A 17,649-nucleotide genomic window follows, 5' to 3' on the forward strand; every position below is an offset into this window, starting at 1 on the left:
GAGTCCTCCACGCCATGCTTTCTATATTTAATGAGGGCTAGCCAGGCTACCACATCACTGGAATGAGCAACATCGATCACCGACACAATACCATTGCAGCACAGAGGGGCGAGTGAGACTGGAGCGTATCAGCCAGTGTTTGCAAAGGACACGAGCACAAAAGATGAGCAAATACTCCCAGTTCAAAAATCTAAGAGCCCCTTAAATCCCCCGTAACCACCATTTTTTGATGAGCCATCTCAAATCATACACCTTAGGTAAAATAATGATTACAAGATTAATGACTACACAAAGTCATAACTAAGAATAAAGATGTACTCTAACTCAGACAATAAAGACACAATAATAAAAACCGTAGAGTTGCATGAGGTGTATAATAAAGGTAGATAAATATGTAACTAATAAAATAAAAAACATGGTCTAAAAATACATGTAGAGTATGTTACATTTTCTAAAACGCAGTTTCAAATGTGTTTGAGATACCGTCAAAGCATACTGATAGCTATGACGTTGGCTAGCATCAGACATTGGATTTAGGGACAAACCAGGAATAAGTGGTGTGGCTCCACTGAGCCCTCCGAGCCTTGCCTTGCCACAACCGCAAGGATATTTGCTTCCAAGCCCACATTGCGGGAGCAAATATGTAAAAGTAAAAAAAATGGCATTCGCATGCGGATAGAACAGCAGGACTTAAAGATCCAAAATAAAACAAAGAAACTCAGCGCGAGGTCGGACATCCAACTGTCTCCCTGGCCGCAGACAGCTCTATTTCACAGCACAAGGAAGTGCTTTCACAGTGTTGTTGCAGATGTCAAGGGGTTGGCCGACAAGCTGTTTGACACAAACACATTTTGTCTCGAAATATACGGCATTGATTTTTTTTGTCCTGCTCTTATTAAGTTGCAGTGTGGGAAGTCAACGTAGGATAGGTTGGGGGTGAAAGAAAATTTGAGAATTCAAAGATATACAGTAGAGCACACAATTGTGAGCTCTCCCTTAAGATTTGTTATGTTAGTAATGCTACAGTGACCACATAAGCATCCCAACTCACATTACCACCTATGGACAATTTAGAGTCGCCCAGTGGACCTAGCAGGCATGTTTTTGGAATGAGGAAGAAAGTAAATAGTGCCTTCAGAAAACCTTAGCAAGTGTGCTGAATATTTAAATAGTTGAGCCAGAGTTTATTGCAGAGAACCTTGCCACCTTTGCAGCCCTTCAGTAGAACAAACACACAGAACAACTAACAACCCCAACACTTATTCGAAATATGACCTGCATAGTATTTAAATGGTTTGTGATGACCAACACTTGACCCTATGGTTTCCTATGGCATCATTTTTTACTCAAGTACCTTTGATCAGTATGTGCCTATTGGTTTTAAATTATGAATGCCCTGTAAAGGGTTAAGAGAGCTCACATTGACATGAGACCAGATTTCAAAATGACATGGTTGGGAAAATCAAGAGCTTTAAAACCACTATTTTGACTGCCACATACTTTGGTCCATGTCTATCCTACATAATCAAACGGACATACACATGGATTTTGTTCATCAAATTTGGCCAAGGCTTCGGGATGTGGGGCGAGTGGAAACATCAGCAAGGAAGATTTTGGGGTACTATTTGTGGTTTTCAATCCAAACCAACCATCTTAATACAGCTCTCATGAAGCCATCAGATCCCTTCCTTCCTTCCTTCCTTCCTTCCTTCCTTCCTTCCTTCCTTCCTTCCTTCCTTCCTTCCTTCCTTCCTTCCTTCCTTCCTTCCTTCCTTCCTTCCTTCCTTCCTTCCTTCCTTCCTTCCTTCCTTTCTTCCTTGCTTCCTTCCCAACTTCCTCTCTTGCATGGTGACGAATTAGAGCCGACGTGAGTGAGCGTCGTCTCACATTACAGGATTAATCAACAGGAGGTCCTTGGTGAGTCTCCAAACTTTGTTTCATCTCCCAAATTCACTTCCAAGCAAGACAAGCTCCCAAAAATGTTATTTCTATGTTAAACAACCACAAACAAGTTCTGGAGTGGGGATTTAGAGGGTATTGAAAGGCTTCCAACCCAACATCTCCTGAGAATTTAGTGCCTCCTCTTGGCACGGCAAGGATTGTGGGGACTCATCGGGAGTAAGAGAGTGGAGAAAAAAAAGAGGAGGGGTCAGACGTCGGCCCCACTGACCGCTGCTTGAACTCAAGTCACAGTCCTGCATTAATGCTGACCCTCTGGTCATGATGGTGAATATAAAGCGGTAATAATATACTTCAATGTGTTCCGCTGACTTCTAATTGCACACTCATTAGTGTCTTCTCTCATCTGGGCCAAACTCTTGTTCTTTTCCCATGTCCAATATTATAATTTCACACAAAACACGAGTCAGCACTCCAAAAACATGAGATGCAAATTCACCTTGAACTAAAAACCAAGATAAGTGAATGATTGATGAACAGGGGTCCTGTGTTTGTTATGTACTTAAGTGGTAGCATGAACAGATGCAGCATGACTTAGATGTTTGAAGAGATGCAAGAGCTCACAGCAAAGGAGAAATAAAGGAGAAGACACTGGAAGAGATGCAGGGGGGGGGCAGAAACAAAATGGGAGGAGACAAGTCAATGCCCATGGAGAGACACAGTGAGAGCAAAGCAAATAAGTCTAGAATAGCAGACGTCCCGTAGCAGGGCAAACAGGAACGTGGGCAAAGGAGTGATGAGGAGACACAGAGTGTATAAAACAATAGAGTGAATGAATCAAGCAGTGTGGAGTATAAAGTCAAAGCGGTCGATGCAGTCAGGAGTGTATCAATTATTTATGTCCTCAATCCTCTTTTTGGACAAGCAAGCAGTCAGGTTGTGCTCCAACTGTGCTTTTGACTGAGCAGACTACCGAAATTCAAATTTTCCTTGTCCTCTTTCAATTAATTCCTCAATGTTAAGTGAATGGGGCAAGTGTGGCCTGTGTCGCATCCTAAGCAAAGATGAAACCCAGCATTCAAGCAAGATCGCATCATACCGCCTTTATTCCTTTTATGACGATGTTTACTTACTGTCAGTCCATCCGTCACACAATATTCTCCTCCAGCTTGCCTCAGGCTTGGCGAGGGTTAACTCCTCACACCGGAATTTCGATGAATTTCTCGACTGTCTGTCAGTGTGTGTCTCGCGCTCTCTCTCGGCGGGATTCCCGGCTGTCAATGCGGCCGCTAATGAGGAAGCCGCCAAGGCCATTGCACATCAACAAGCGTGAGGATGTGTGTGTGTTTGTAGTATACGGGAAGTGTGTGAGGGATAAGAGGTCCTGCTTGCTACACTTATTGATGTCTGTCAACAAGCATGTGCACTGATCGGAGGAGAAGGTCCGCGGAGGGTCTGGATGGTGCTTATGTTTGACGGTATGTCTGCATAATGTGAAAACTGTAAATCATGTACATTTTCGTGGACAATCATGAAACTCCACCATAGCAAATAATGCCACATACAAATAAGCCTTTTGAACTACTTGTCATGGAGGTTACAGAGAACCTATCACAGCTGACTGAGCTGTTCACCAGTCAAAACACGGCACATCTCGCAGAAAAAAACATCCACATTCACATTTAGACAATGGGCTATCTTTAAACAACCCAACACTAGCACTCCTGCCACCTACTGCTGTGGATGTGTAATCACGCTTTGTTCTTGTATGGCAAACAACCACACAAACAAAACAAAAAATTGGACCGTGCCCCCATACTGATTTTTGAGAAGGACTGGCATAGATAGATGATTCATTCATTCAATGATTCATTATTTGCAGTACACAGATCATTTTCTGGTCACATGATTTGGACAATTTCCTGCAGCACACCTGATGCCCCATCTCTCCGGGCACACAAATGTGCCTCATGGCACTTTAGTTGGGAAGCAGTGCTCGACTGTACTACCCCAGCAAAAAGTAACTGGCCTGCTCAATACTGTCACGTCCGTGCCAGAGGACGCTCAGCCGGCAACTTCCTCAGCCACACCCCTTTCATTACCGTAATGTCTGTCACCTACTTCCTCATGTATTTAAACCCCGCCCGTGTGTTTCACCCTGTCGGTGTCTACTGTTGTTTCCCGTTTGTGTCCGCACCTCTTGTGCCTTCGTCTATTTCCCCCCGGGTCTCGTGTGGAGGCTCACGGTCAGAACCTCTCCCTAGTCTGTTCTTAGTCCGAGGGGAATTCCATTTCCCGCTCGCTGTCCATGAGCCTCTTTCCGTCTGTGTCTTTGTTCGTCTTCCCCCTTCCCTTCAATAAACCCTGGTCCAAACTGCATTTGGTCGCCCTGCTCCACTCATTCCATGACAAACACAGTGCTTCCACACGCTTATTGGGGAAAAAGAAAAAGAAGACAGCCACTGATCTCCAGCAGCGAGAGGCAAAAAGCCTACATGTCTTTGTTTGGTAGGAGAAGAAAATCAACACAACGTGCCCATGCTGCAGCCTTGTCTATGCGCGCGTGTGTGTGTCACTCAGACAGGCTCTGCCAAATTAACTGCTCCCCACTTGCTTCAGCTGGAATAAATAAATCCTTCATCTGCGAGTTCCCCCACCTTTCAGGGCAAATTAGAGCTGTTGCATTGGATTTCTGCCCCAAATCCCACACACAGCTCTGTTACCACAAGGTAACCTAGTGGCTCTGATTTACAAGTCAAGTCAAGAAGAAAGGTAATCTTTCAAAAGGCTGCCTTATCTGCCCATGTGTTCTTTCAAATAATCCGCCTGCAATATTGCACAGATGCACAGCATGCCATCCTTCCATCCATCCTCCTTTGGTGTGACTATAACCATTCAGAAACAGGTCTTTTACTCCCAGTATTTGTCAAGCCCAGTCCCCAAAAGTCGATTTCATCGCAGTACATGAATCACAGCAAGACGCCACCCTCTCAACAGTGATTGATGGGCTCCCCAGAGAATGATCCGCCCTCGAATGATCAGATCCAAAAGCCGATATTCGACAGCTCGTGACAGCATTCGATTGGGGGGGGGTCGTTGTTGGTGGTGGGGGGCTCATCCTGTACATTATCTAGAAATTCCCAATGGCCCCCACAGCCCTGCCATTAATGTTTTAGTAAACTAACCGATCAGAAAGGACAAGTGGAAAATTACTTTCCCCAAAATTCCTGCTTAATGTTAAAAGTGTTTGTGGAAATTCTTGTGCTTACTTCTGAAACCAGACCATTCTTTGAGGATGTGAACTCAAGAAGTATAAAAAAAAAATAAAAAATAAAAAAAAAACTTGAAATGCAATTATAAGTTAGCGGGCTCTCCAAAATCAGTGGCCTCTGACCTCACAAATGAACAGAAACTCCCACTGACGCACTCCAACATCTTGTCCGAAGTCTAAAAGTGAAAGAAAATACTAGTGAACCAGAGAAAGATGCAGACACACACAGAGTCTGCGACACTGCATCCATCACCGACGCTCACACTGACAGTTTTGCCAAAGGGAGCTACAGGAGAGAAGACCGGCAATGTGGGGCTGAGACCTCCCCCTGGATGCTATGTTGACAGGACAGATGAAAAAGGAAGAAGACGTGGCTGGAAAAGACAGAATAATACATATACATACATGTTGATCCATTGGGGAGACGGAAGGATTTTATCTCGTCAAGCAGACGACTGTTTGCTGAGCCGTTAGAGGACACGTACAGATTATCGGGTATTGGCCATAGCACAAACAATGCATCAAGTGCACTCGATGAATACGTCCATACAAACAGAGCTGTTTTACAAGCCTTAGCTCCTCTCTCCAGGGTAAAAGGAAAAAATAAATAAATCAGTCTTTCAAAGCCAATCGGAAAGGAATCACAGTGACAGTGAAGTAGGCATACTTATAATCACAGTGGAAAAGTAATAATAAGTCTTGGGTGAGTAATTAGGGCCGGGCTGCAATATACGCTGTTGGTGGCCACTACCCAAGCTTGCCGTTTCATTTTTAAATATAGCGTTCCCACAACATTTGAATCTAGCTATCACCTTGTAGAACAAACAAACTAAGAAAACTTCAAGTGGGCCATTAATTTATACATAGCGCTGATTGCATATCTTTTTTACTAAGAGTGACACAATAATTTAATACCAAAATTAGCAATAATTTATTCGACAATTAGAAACAAAAGGACTGTAACCATATTACACCCAGCCTGAACAAAATTATTCCATGCACTAAAAAGGCACAGTATAGAAGAGAAAAATGATGGCTGCACAACCTCTGACATATTATTTCTATTATTTCCACTATAAGATGATAATGACATAAATAAATCAATAAATGGGTGTAAAATACACAAATCTCAACCACGCATGCTGGCATGGACAAAGCATTATATGAGCTCAACCAACAAACCATATCACATGACCGCCCGCACATTACATCGCTGAAAGCCCGACAACACCCCCCAATCCAGTTATGGTCCATTCAGCTGCTCCTGTCTGTCTGACTTTCTATGGGCTCTAATTAGGCTTGTAAATAATTATTGCAATTAAAGCCTAAAATTAGGAGCAGTGAAACGCCACCATTAGTCCCACAATAAATGCCAGCCCCATTTTGCACAGACCAAGGAAAGGGTGGGAGACAGTTACGGAGGGGAAAAAAAAATACTGTGCCATTAAATAGTCAGACAGACAGAAATTAAGGGGATGGGAAGAGGAGGGTGCATGAAGGTGGCTGACAGACGCACAGCTCTTAATTATGAAGCTGATTAATGTGGCAAAATGGATTCTTAGTAAGGATATATACTCTCTTCAATACATTACCCAAGGACGGAAAGTTGACTATTGTGTAACCAGGTGACGCAGTATTTTGTGTGAGTCTTGGCCACCATAGTAACGCACAACAAAAGTGTCATACAGTCTGAGTGTCAAGTATCCTTTCCCTCGTTAGCCCTTATTATGTCACTCGGAGGTTACTGTAGTGCGTGTGTGTGTGTAATCTCGTGCCCTGAGGTCGGTGCTGATTTAGTGAAGTTCACAGTGACACACATGATGATGAAGCTAATATATAATATCAGATATGTACTTGTCACTTCTATACTACATAATGCATCAACTATACACTATATTTCACAAATAGTACAAAAAAGGACAAAAAATACATGCCAATACGCCACATAGAAACTACATTACATGTCAACGACATAGTACAGCACACAACCACAATACGGAGACTACAACACCACCAAATATACACTACAAAAAACAAAAATATTACATGCTGCACATCAACTACATACAACACAACCAGATACTGTTCTATATTCCACACGACAGGCCAAGTATGTATATATTACATTACATGTACGTAAATAGGACACCATGTACACCATATGCCAACTACATCCCACTACTACACTGCACACCAGGTTTGACACACCACCAAAGTGTCTTTGGCACCCACGGTCTTGCTATCTCTCACAGTCTTGTTAACACCTCCAGTCTTGCTCGTATACAAAGTCTGGCTATGGTACAGAGGCTTGCAAATCCACACAGTATTGCTAACACGCAGTCTGAACGATGTTGTCGGCCTTGCTGCAGCCTGCGTTCTGCTACCGCTATATATGCGCTTAATGTCTATTGTTGACCTTGGCTAGTTTACAAGGAAAGTGAAAGAGAAGGCTCAAGATAGGTTGTTAGATGAGTTTCAAACAGGCAACTGGGTGCTCAGGTTTCTACCAATTAACTGCCTGATGGGGGGCTGATGGGATGCGCTCCCCTCCACTAATGAGGTTAGGATTGGCCACTGGTTCCAGGGCAGAAAACCTGATTAGCACTAATCCTGCCTTAAGTCAATTAACAATGCCTACTCATGCAAATGAATCAAGCGCCTTTGTCTGATCGGCCAGCACCCGGGGAACAGAGGCTGACACGCAAACTTGTACAAGACCACTAGGACCCGCACAAAAAGGGGAAGGACGCGTGAATCGATCATCATGAAATAAATGACAAGCTGTGCTTGAGCAGACAGACGCTATATGAAAATGACTGACCTCGCCCACCCTGTGGTGTCCCCCTTCGGTTTGATGAATCGACTCAGCTAACGGCAAGCTTCCCTTAACCCCTGACCTGATCTATTGTACATACATTAAAGCAGCCATATTGCATTGCATCGATATTTACAGCAACATTTAGAAATCTTTCATTTCCAGTCTGGAGTTCTTCAAGAGGCTTGGGGTAACACGGTTAAGACAGTGGAACGACTTAAAAAAAAAAAAGGGCCCTCATTAGAATGAAAAGGCAAATGGTATCATTAATAATAATGGATGAGCGTATCGACGAGGGAATTTGTCCTAATTTGTTCAGGTGTCAATAGCAAGCGAGCCTGTCAGCGAAATTGCGAAGAATCTCGCAGACCTCCCTCGATCTTAAAGCACCTGGACAAGGAAGCGGCAGTGCGATTGATTTGCTGAGCCTCGTCTATCACGGCCACCAATCGGATCGCATGCACACGACAACGTTGGGGACTATCAATCAAAGCCGAGACCTGCTGTCACAGAGATTGTTGTCTCTTCCGGAGCAAAGTCAGAAAAGGGCACACTGAGATTGTGCTAGATGACTACGCAAATGGACTTTATCTTGGCACATATGAAACATTGCAGCATTTCTTTTGTCTTTAGCAAATTACAAAAAAGTGCACTGGAAAGGCTTTAGCATCACTGCATGTTTGATGTTTTACTCTGCATGGACTTTTTACAAGTTGATCATTTTGGTGCCACAAGCCATGTTTCAAATGAATAAAATGTTATTCATATATTTCTAGCTATGTTTTTTTCAAAATGTCAAGTAAATCATCAGTCATAGAGTGGACATACATGGGCAACTGTAAGTAAACAACATGGGAACTAGAAAGATCAACATGTACCAGAGTGACTTATGACCCCCGCCACTCCAGCAGAATTCACATTCCACTGACCTCTTTCATACCAAGCACTGCTTCTTTTTTTGTGTGTCTTGGGATGTCAGCTCACTGAAACTCTTGTCAGAACGTGACAGAGGCCAAAGGTCAAAGCCACTGGGCTTGTTCACTCTCTGGCAGCTGAAAACCAGACACACTGCCCTGGGGCCAGCGCAAGCCAAAGAGGGCAGTCTGTCTGTCCTAAGAGTACCAAGGACAGGCCAACAACAAGTAGACTGTACCAGCCAGTTTCAATCTAGAATCTGGTTTTCAATCTTGAAATAGGGTCTGGCAGTCAGACAAAAAAATTCGACAGTATGTGGATTTATATGTTCAACACCTTATTTTAATTTAGTCCCTATTTCAGATTTGTTTTGACAGCCATGAGTATTTTAAAGTGACACATGTCCAATAGCAGTGTGTTTACAGTTACTCAACACATGAAACAAGCTGCATTCACGTACGTACATGTAGGAAAACAACTACACAACCGTCAACACCAGGAAAAGGCAACACTTATATGAAAAATAAAATACATGAATAAATATCTTAGATACCATTTAGTTCATCTGGACTGAGTCATGAACCCATAATTTTAAGTGACAGTAACCTTGGTATTACGCGGCTGGCTGCCATCTGCCATTTCAATTATCTATATACCTGTAGTATACCGTATTTAACTTTCTACGCTTCTCCTGAATATTTGTTTTACAGCAGCTGTTTCTGTGTTGTTTGGGCAGTTGCTAGTATGCATATGTCAACAACTGGCATATTCAAATTTCGTCAGGCTAGCATTGATGAGGTATCAGGCAGGCAGGTATCGAATCTGCTTTCGATTCACACTTGGAAGTGGCTTGAGTGTGAGGATTTCATTCTTCTTTTGTTTTGTAGTTCCGCTGCCTGACAATTGTTAACAAAACAAAACAAACTACTGAATTTTGTCACTGGAACAATGTCGTATAAATCTACCCTTGGTTAGGGTTATTGCTGCTTTGAAAGTTTGCTCATTAGAATTCAAGGACAGGCCAAGAAGATTAGAATTTCATCATCTCTCTTTGGTGAATGATTACTGGGTTGGTGGTAAGCAGTTTTGCCTCGAAGAAAAAAGGTCCCTGAGTTTGTATTTCGGTTTAGGATTTTGGTTGTTGACTTTTGCATATTGTGGTACTAATCCATGTATTTGTCTCCAGCAGGTTAGACGACTGTAACGGCCAACTTTTTGAACGAGCTATAAAACAGCCGCTGTACATCCAGAATGATGATGTTTGAGTTGTAACTTGTATCAGGATATCGGACCATATAAGCCCAATGAGTACTCCATTCTTTGCCCTTGCTTAATGTGTATCCATTTGAATCTTCTCAGGCTCTGAGAAACTCTGGTTGTGATCTCCTGCTGTAAGATTTCAACACGGTGAAGTTGCATTTCAGTTATGGGCTGCTAAATCTGCAACATGTGGGAGAAGTGTCAATTCTTACAATGATGGAATCCAGGCAGAAAGTGAGAGAGGTGAAGGTACTTTATGCTTTATCCTCACTTCTATTTGAATTAATGAATGTGTAGTTTCTTTTTATGTCATGATTTACTCTGCTTTCTTGCCATTTTGTGTAGATTTCAAAAATTGTGACTTGCCTTGTGTAGGCTACTTGTGCTCTACAAGTAAACATGCCTTGCCTGGCCTATTCTCCTCAAACATTCATTGATGATTATTCCACATCAGTGGAACGTCATTGTTGATTTTGAATTGTATCCTGGAACACAAGTGTGTTCCGAGGCCATTAATACATACATGACGAGCCGTGCCAGCTATAATCCTGGATAATGTGTGAATGAATTCTGATTCCTCATGCCTTAGTAACCGCTGAACCAATTTCCTTCCAATCTACTGACACCGACCAAACAAAGCTCTTGTGGCATGTGCGTGTGTGTGTGTGTGTGAAGAGTGGGGGGTTCAGAGGAGAGGGAAGGTCGATAAAGGGAGCCCACAGTGAGAATGGCTGGGGAGCTTGAAAGAGGGAATAGGTTGACAAGAAGCCTCATACAAAATGACTAAACCAAAAAAGAAAAAGGAGAGAAACCATGCATGGATTTCAAATTTCACAGCTGAGCACCTGGGAGAAATTGCCATGGTTGGGGGGAAAAAAGGTCCTTTATTTTCTGATAATCTTTGAGGAGGAATGTCGGCATTTCATGAAACCAGGTCAGAAAAGGATGGAAATGGTGGGGTGGTTTAATGTGTGCTAAAGAGATTGACAGCAACACATGGATGAGAAAGCCCACCGTGTGGCAACTGTGTCTATATTACAACCCTACTAGGTGTTTTCACTTTCACCATTCAAGCGGAATGCAACTCGGGCATGGGAGCAGTTCTATGAGGCGGGGGGAAATGAAAGTCTGGTCCTCTATCTGGCATCTCAGTGTGAGCACCTCCACAGCGGTGCAACCCTCCCTCTTTGAGATCTGGTGGCCTGCACTCGTCTGTGAATTTACCAACAGCAGCTCTAATCCCCTTCTGCACAGAGTGGGCCCACCCACTGTGTAGAATTTATACCAGTCACAAAAATAGAGCTCCCTAAGTCTATTTTGCTTTTTTTTTAAACTTCTTTCTGATGTGACCGGCGATCGCATTGATATACAGGGGCTAACATTGTTTCATGCTTGATGGCATTTAAGAATTGTAAAATGCTTCACAGTTAAATCTCACAGTTAAGAAAAACCTTTATTTCAGCCAAAGTTTGACCCTAGACCGATTATTTTTATTTACATTATCCCCTAGTGGGGGAAAAGGCTTCAATTACTCAGTCCACAGCCAAGACTGCAACTTATTTTAAAACATTGGAAAAAATAAAATATCATTCACACCAATAACTGAGCTTTATTAAGACTGTGCTTCAAAAACCTTACGGTCCATCCTTCGTGTACCACTTCAAAATCCTTTCAGATGTAAAATTTCACCATGAATAATACATCACAGACTTGGCTCGCCACACTCACCGCTGACCAAAGCAACTGACGCTTAACACACTCACTGATTATTCTCCACCGTGTGCGATTTGCCAGCAGCCATAAAAACAGAGAACAGTCACCACAAAAGGGAACAAAAAATATCATAGACATATTGACAATCAAAAGTCCGATAGAAAGAGAGCAGGAGTAACTGGCGCTATTTATCCCAACAGGCTGCATTGTACTGAACAACAAAAGAGCCAAGTGGTTCTTGTGCTGTCTACAATGTAAAGTGATGAATAAAATTCAATTTAATATTGGATGGCAAATGCCCAAACCAGTAGTTGGCAGTGTAACTGCAAGCCAATTGTGATTAAATGCTGACTATGCAACAATGATTTTCATTTTCAGTGGCCATGGTTCTTGTTGGCTCTTTGGCTACAAATTTGCATTAAATCACAAATCCCTGTCCATCTTTTTAGTTCCCGTTCACTGGAGAGCTGTTGCAGTTGTAATCTTTGGTTAGCTTGTGGAGTGTGGCGCAGGGCACTGACTGCTTTTTGTTGATTGATCGATTGACAGTCAAAATAGTCCCTTGTGTGTTAGGATGGACTACAATGGAAATGAAGTTCTAGATTGTAATGGTAATTGAACTCTATTGTACCTTTTAGTGGAAATGAAGATTAACGATATAAAATTTGCTTGAAAAGAGGCTAATAATCACGTGACAAAACATTCTATAAAATAATTTGAAATCTGTTAGTCTCATGTGTGCGAGCCGGTGCACTATGCAAATGAACACAGAGGGCCATGTGGTTTGTGGTTGGTGTGTGATGTTGAGGCACAAAACACACACGCACACACACAAGCAGGATTGAGAAGTGAGTGTGAATATTTCTCTCTCTTTTCCTCTCGGTCTCTTTCTGTACCAAGTCCTTCCTACGGAGAGACCCTCTTTGTTATTCCGAGTAGGAAATGCAACTGGAGCCAAAATCTGTCCTGCTTTGTGTTTGATATCATCCCTGCTTTGTTCTCGCCGCCTCCCCTCAGCAAGCACTTGGCCTCGCTCGCTGGCTCGCTCAGAAAAATGATGGCGGTCGTGATGTGGTCCTGGATGCCAGACTTCTTCTCGCGTTGCTGTCTGACATTTGACATCACTAGTCTGAAATTTAAGATTATGGAACTGACTCATTCGTATCACCCATCATGTTTTTATAGACAAGCTAATATAAAGTCTGCCAAGTGAATCCATGCATTCATCCATCCAGTTTTCATATCATGTACATATGTGGTCACGGCTGAGTTGGAACCTCTCCATGCTGATTTATGCAGATGACCTTTCGCCTTCACAACAACATTGAGTGGGAACTGAACCCATGTTGCCTGCATGGTGACAGTAACAAACAAACAGTGCCAGACTCAACACATTTGCTCCCTAAATTGGCAAACAGGAAATAAATTGGGAACTTATGGAATGACAAACAAAACAAAATTCAGTGTGGACTATTCTGAAACTAAATTGTAAAAAAATATTTTTAAATATTGTGCAAGAGTGACTGTAACCATACTACTTTTATATGTTCATATTCCTCCATAAATATCAGATGACTGGCAATAATTAAATAAACATTACGCATCTGCATATATGTATGTGTGTAGATCGATAGATCGATAGATAGATAGATAGATAGATAGATAGATAGATAGATAGATAGATAGATAGATAGATAGATAGATAGATAGATAGAGAAAGAGAGAGAAAGATCGATAGATAGATAGAGAAAGAGAGAGAAAGAGAGAGAAAGAGAGAGAAAGAGAGAGAAAGAGATAGATAGGCAGACGGACGGACGGACGGACGGACGGACGGACAGACAGATAGATAGATAGATAGATAGATAGATAGATAGATAGATAGATAGATAGATAGATAGATAGATAGAGAAAGAGAGAGAAAGATCGATAGATAGATAGAGAAAGAGAGAGAAAGAGAGAGAAAGAGAGAGAAAGAGAGAGAAAGAGATAGATAGGCAGACGGACGGACGGACGGACGGACGGACGGACGGACGGACGGACGGACAGATAGATAGATAGATAGATAGATAGATAGATAGATAGATAGATAGATAGATAGATAGATAGATAGATAGATAGATAGATAGATAGATAGATAGATAGATAGATAGATAGATAGATAGATAGATAGATAGATAGATAGATAGATAGATAGATAGATAGACACACAATAGATACACACACATATACACACTACACACACGCACGCGCACACATAAATTGATATATGCATATCCTGATATTGGACATTGATAGCAATACTGCCAGTAAAAGTACATGAAAAAAACAGTAGTTGTTTAAAACAATATAATGATAAGCTGTCTGTCTGGAGCAACGCTTGAGTGGTACCCTTGAACACAAGCCTGAACTATATGCGTACGTTTGTCTGCTTCTGGAGAACAAGTCTGGCAGAGGGAGCGTATGTGATGAATGCTAATGCCACATCGCTTCTCATTCACACCACTCGCACTTAGCGACTTCACATCAAAAGCTTGTTTCATCTGCCGAATAGACGGGAATAAAGGATTTTGTAAATATGGAATAAGACTTTAGAGTCAAACTTGTCTTTGTTTGGGAATCTGTCATGCCGTTGGATACACGAACCGGAATGCCTGCACCTTTAATGACCTAGCTTTTTAACGTTTAAATGGAGGCAAATGCTCGGGAAACTATCTTGCCATCTCCCAAGATGGTGTAGAAACCACATGCAGGGCAGAAATAGGTATTCTAATTGTATGATATTTGGAACCGGAATGTCACAGTTCAAGTCCCGCTGTGGAGTTGGAGAGACGCTAGTGTGATTACTGTTGAGGTGCCCTTGAGCAAAGCACAGACACCAAAGCTCAAGCAGTACTGCACAGTTTGTGTGCCGCTTCTATACAATTATTAGATTACTATTAAGTGGAAGCCAGTGCAAAGCAACATTTGGGATCTCGCGTGAGGACTTGCGGTTTCATCCGACCAGAAGTTTGCTTTTGTTCACATGAATGGCTGGATAGTTTCTCTGCTGTTGCAACACTTCCTCATGGCTGAGTTTGCATTGCTATGCTCGCAGTGTCGCCTGCAGGCTTTACCTTCACTTGCGCTGCTCCAATATCAAGTCGGATGCATGCATTCGACCACAACTTAATCACAGATATAATGCAAAGCCTGACGTGCAAATAAACTTGTGTTGCATAATGCGGAAATGTAACCCATCAAGCTGCTTGTGTGTGTGTGTGTGGTGGGGGGGGGGCTGACTGATGGAAAAACTGCTGATGGAAAGAGGTAAAATTGTTAGCTGGTTCTGATATACATAACCGCTGGAATGTGAACAAGAGCCACGCTAATCATGCTAATCTCTTTATATCCATCCATCCGTTTTCTATCCTGCTTTCAAAACTTTATTGTTGTCAGTTGTGTTAATAGGTTCGTGTCATTTGAAACACGCCCCACTGCTGACATTTCTGACATATTAAAAACAATGAATTATTGAGATTAAATACCTGCATTGTCACTAATCCAGCTGCCCCATTATATTAGCTGTCCTTAGCTGTCATTGTGGGGAACACATTCATTCTATCCAACATCACATTTGAACTGCTCCACCCATGCAGTGGCACACATACAATCAACAAAAACAAACACTAGTGCAACCTTCAGATTTATGGCTGTAAAACCAAAAGTTTTCTTCAGCAAGCATGAATCAAAGAGATTCAAGGTGCAAATCTGTTTGTTCAAGTCAGAAGCGACGCAGTTTGCGTCCGAGCTGCCGCAGATGAGATTCAACGTGACACTGTTTTATTTTTACACTCCCAGCAGGCAAACACTGACTAAAACAAAGCTGTGTGTTTTTTACAGTGTGAAATCTTTTTTTTTGTGCGAAATAAAACAAATCACACACCCCACAGCTATTTGTGTCAGTCGCTTATCTCCCGGGAAATGATGAAGCAGTGGAAGTGGAAAGTGCCACTGCCATGCGCTAACCTGTTTGCTCTGGGCGGTTGCTTGCTACATGAAGACGATCTCTCTCTGTCTATATCCATAATTTGACCATCAGCCTGTCCACCACACTCATAATGCAAACATCCTTAATATAGACCCAAAAGGTAAACTTTGCCTGTCCAATCACGTTATTAACATTTGTGTGATCAATCACCCTTGCACTGTCCCCTCTCGCCACGTCTGTCTCGTGTGTCAGTAATGGGTTGCTCTTCACCTGATGTTGCTGTGTCGCTTGATAAGACGAGTACACGGGCAACCTTAACGACCCCTTTCACAATCATCCCTCTTTCTCTCATCAGACTCTGTGACGTAGTCGCCCTTCATTTCAGTTGTCTCTCTCTTGCTTTCTCTGCATCACTCATCTACCTCATCTTTTTCTTTCTTCCAGCCTGCCCTCATTGTTCGCCTTCATTATCAAATGCTGCCACAATGTCCCCTGCTGTGCCACCCAGATTATTTATAGCCGATTTGTACCCATGTTGTTAGGGGAGGCCAAGGCGGTATCCGTTTCCTGCTCGCACTTTTTACTAAAATGCGAGTAAAGACCGCTGCGAGTTTGCGCCACTTACTTGTCTCTCAGACATGACGAAGAGGTGAGCGCGGTCAAGGGAGAACGCCATGTCTCGGAGAATGGTGCTGCCGTCTTTCATGATGGACACCGTCTCGTACTGGACACCTCCATGAGGAGGGCCGTCAATGCGAATCTGAGGAGAAAGACAATGAAGAGCATTAAGGACACGGACGGCCTAAAATGTGTACCCGGTGCACTGCAGCAATCATCTGTCAAATGTCTTTCAAAAGCTAATTACAGCAATAGTACGAGGAGCTCTTTCTTTGACATTGAGCAGAGAGGTTGTTAAAAAATCTTGAAAATTGGAACTTTGAGAGGAAGGACAAGCAATTTGAAGTGCTTTGGCCTTGACAAATAAAAATGCATGAGGATTCCTTTGCCCGGAGATGACCTACGCTGGCTTGGTTACATATCAACCACCAAGACGTCCCAGAACATTTTAAGATCACGTGCTGCTGCGTATTCCGATGCAACTTTTTCATGTTCGATACAATACCGATACTGTACTGTCAGAAACAGTCTGATATGATATCAGTAGGGAATATCCATTATTTTATTTCTTTTTTTGGTATGCACTTAATCTACTGGGTCAAAGCCAATCCAATTTGTATGCACTTTAAAGGGTGTGTCAAATGTTGGAAGTGTCCTGATCAAGTGATACTATTCAAACAAAGAACAATAGTCAGCAACAGTAGATATAAGAAAATATGTCCCAATAATCCAAATATTTGGGTTGCATAAATCCAACCTCATGCTAGGTCCAGACATCGCTGGATAGAAGAGCAGGGGCAGAATCTGGAATGGACTGCTTGTAAATCAATGCTAATATCATACATTTAGGAGGAGATCGATATATCCCAAAGGTTTTTTGGGCTGATGTCAAACTGACATCAAATATCACTATCAGATCGGGACCGCCTTAGATACTAGTGCAAAGGTGACAATAAAAGTCCTTGTTCCACTCCAGTGCTGACATTATCTAAGTTTGTTTTTTTGCTGTTTGAAGTCAGTAAACTGACCTCTCCACACCAAGGAAACTAAAGCTCCAAAGAAGTGAGTCGAACTAGTAGGATGCAATGGAAAATATAGATTTTCCATCAACTATCATGTTCATAATAAATGAAAAGAAAAGGGGGGCTCGTTCTTGGATATAGGAACCCATCATACTCTGGGTAAGAGATG

General features: G+C 42.4%; 1 protein-coding gene across 1 annotated transcript in view; it reads right to left on the reverse strand.

Moving 5' to 3' along the window:
- plxna2 (plexin A2) overlaps positions 1 to 17,649 on the reverse strand; it is a 139,233-nt gene that overhangs the window by 57,990 nt on the left and 63,594 nt on the right. Inside the window, 1 exon segment of the mRNA XM_037245834.1 lies at positions 16,466 to 16,600. Coding sequence (XP_037101729.1) covers positions 16,466 to 16,600 — 135 coding nt within the window.

This window comes from Syngnathus acus, chromosome 2, assembly GCF_901709675.1.
Source record: "Syngnathus acus chromosome 2, fSynAcu1.2, whole genome shotgun sequence".
NCBI lineage: Eukaryota > Metazoa > Chordata > Actinopteri > Syngnathiformes > Syngnathidae > Syngnathus > Syngnathus acus.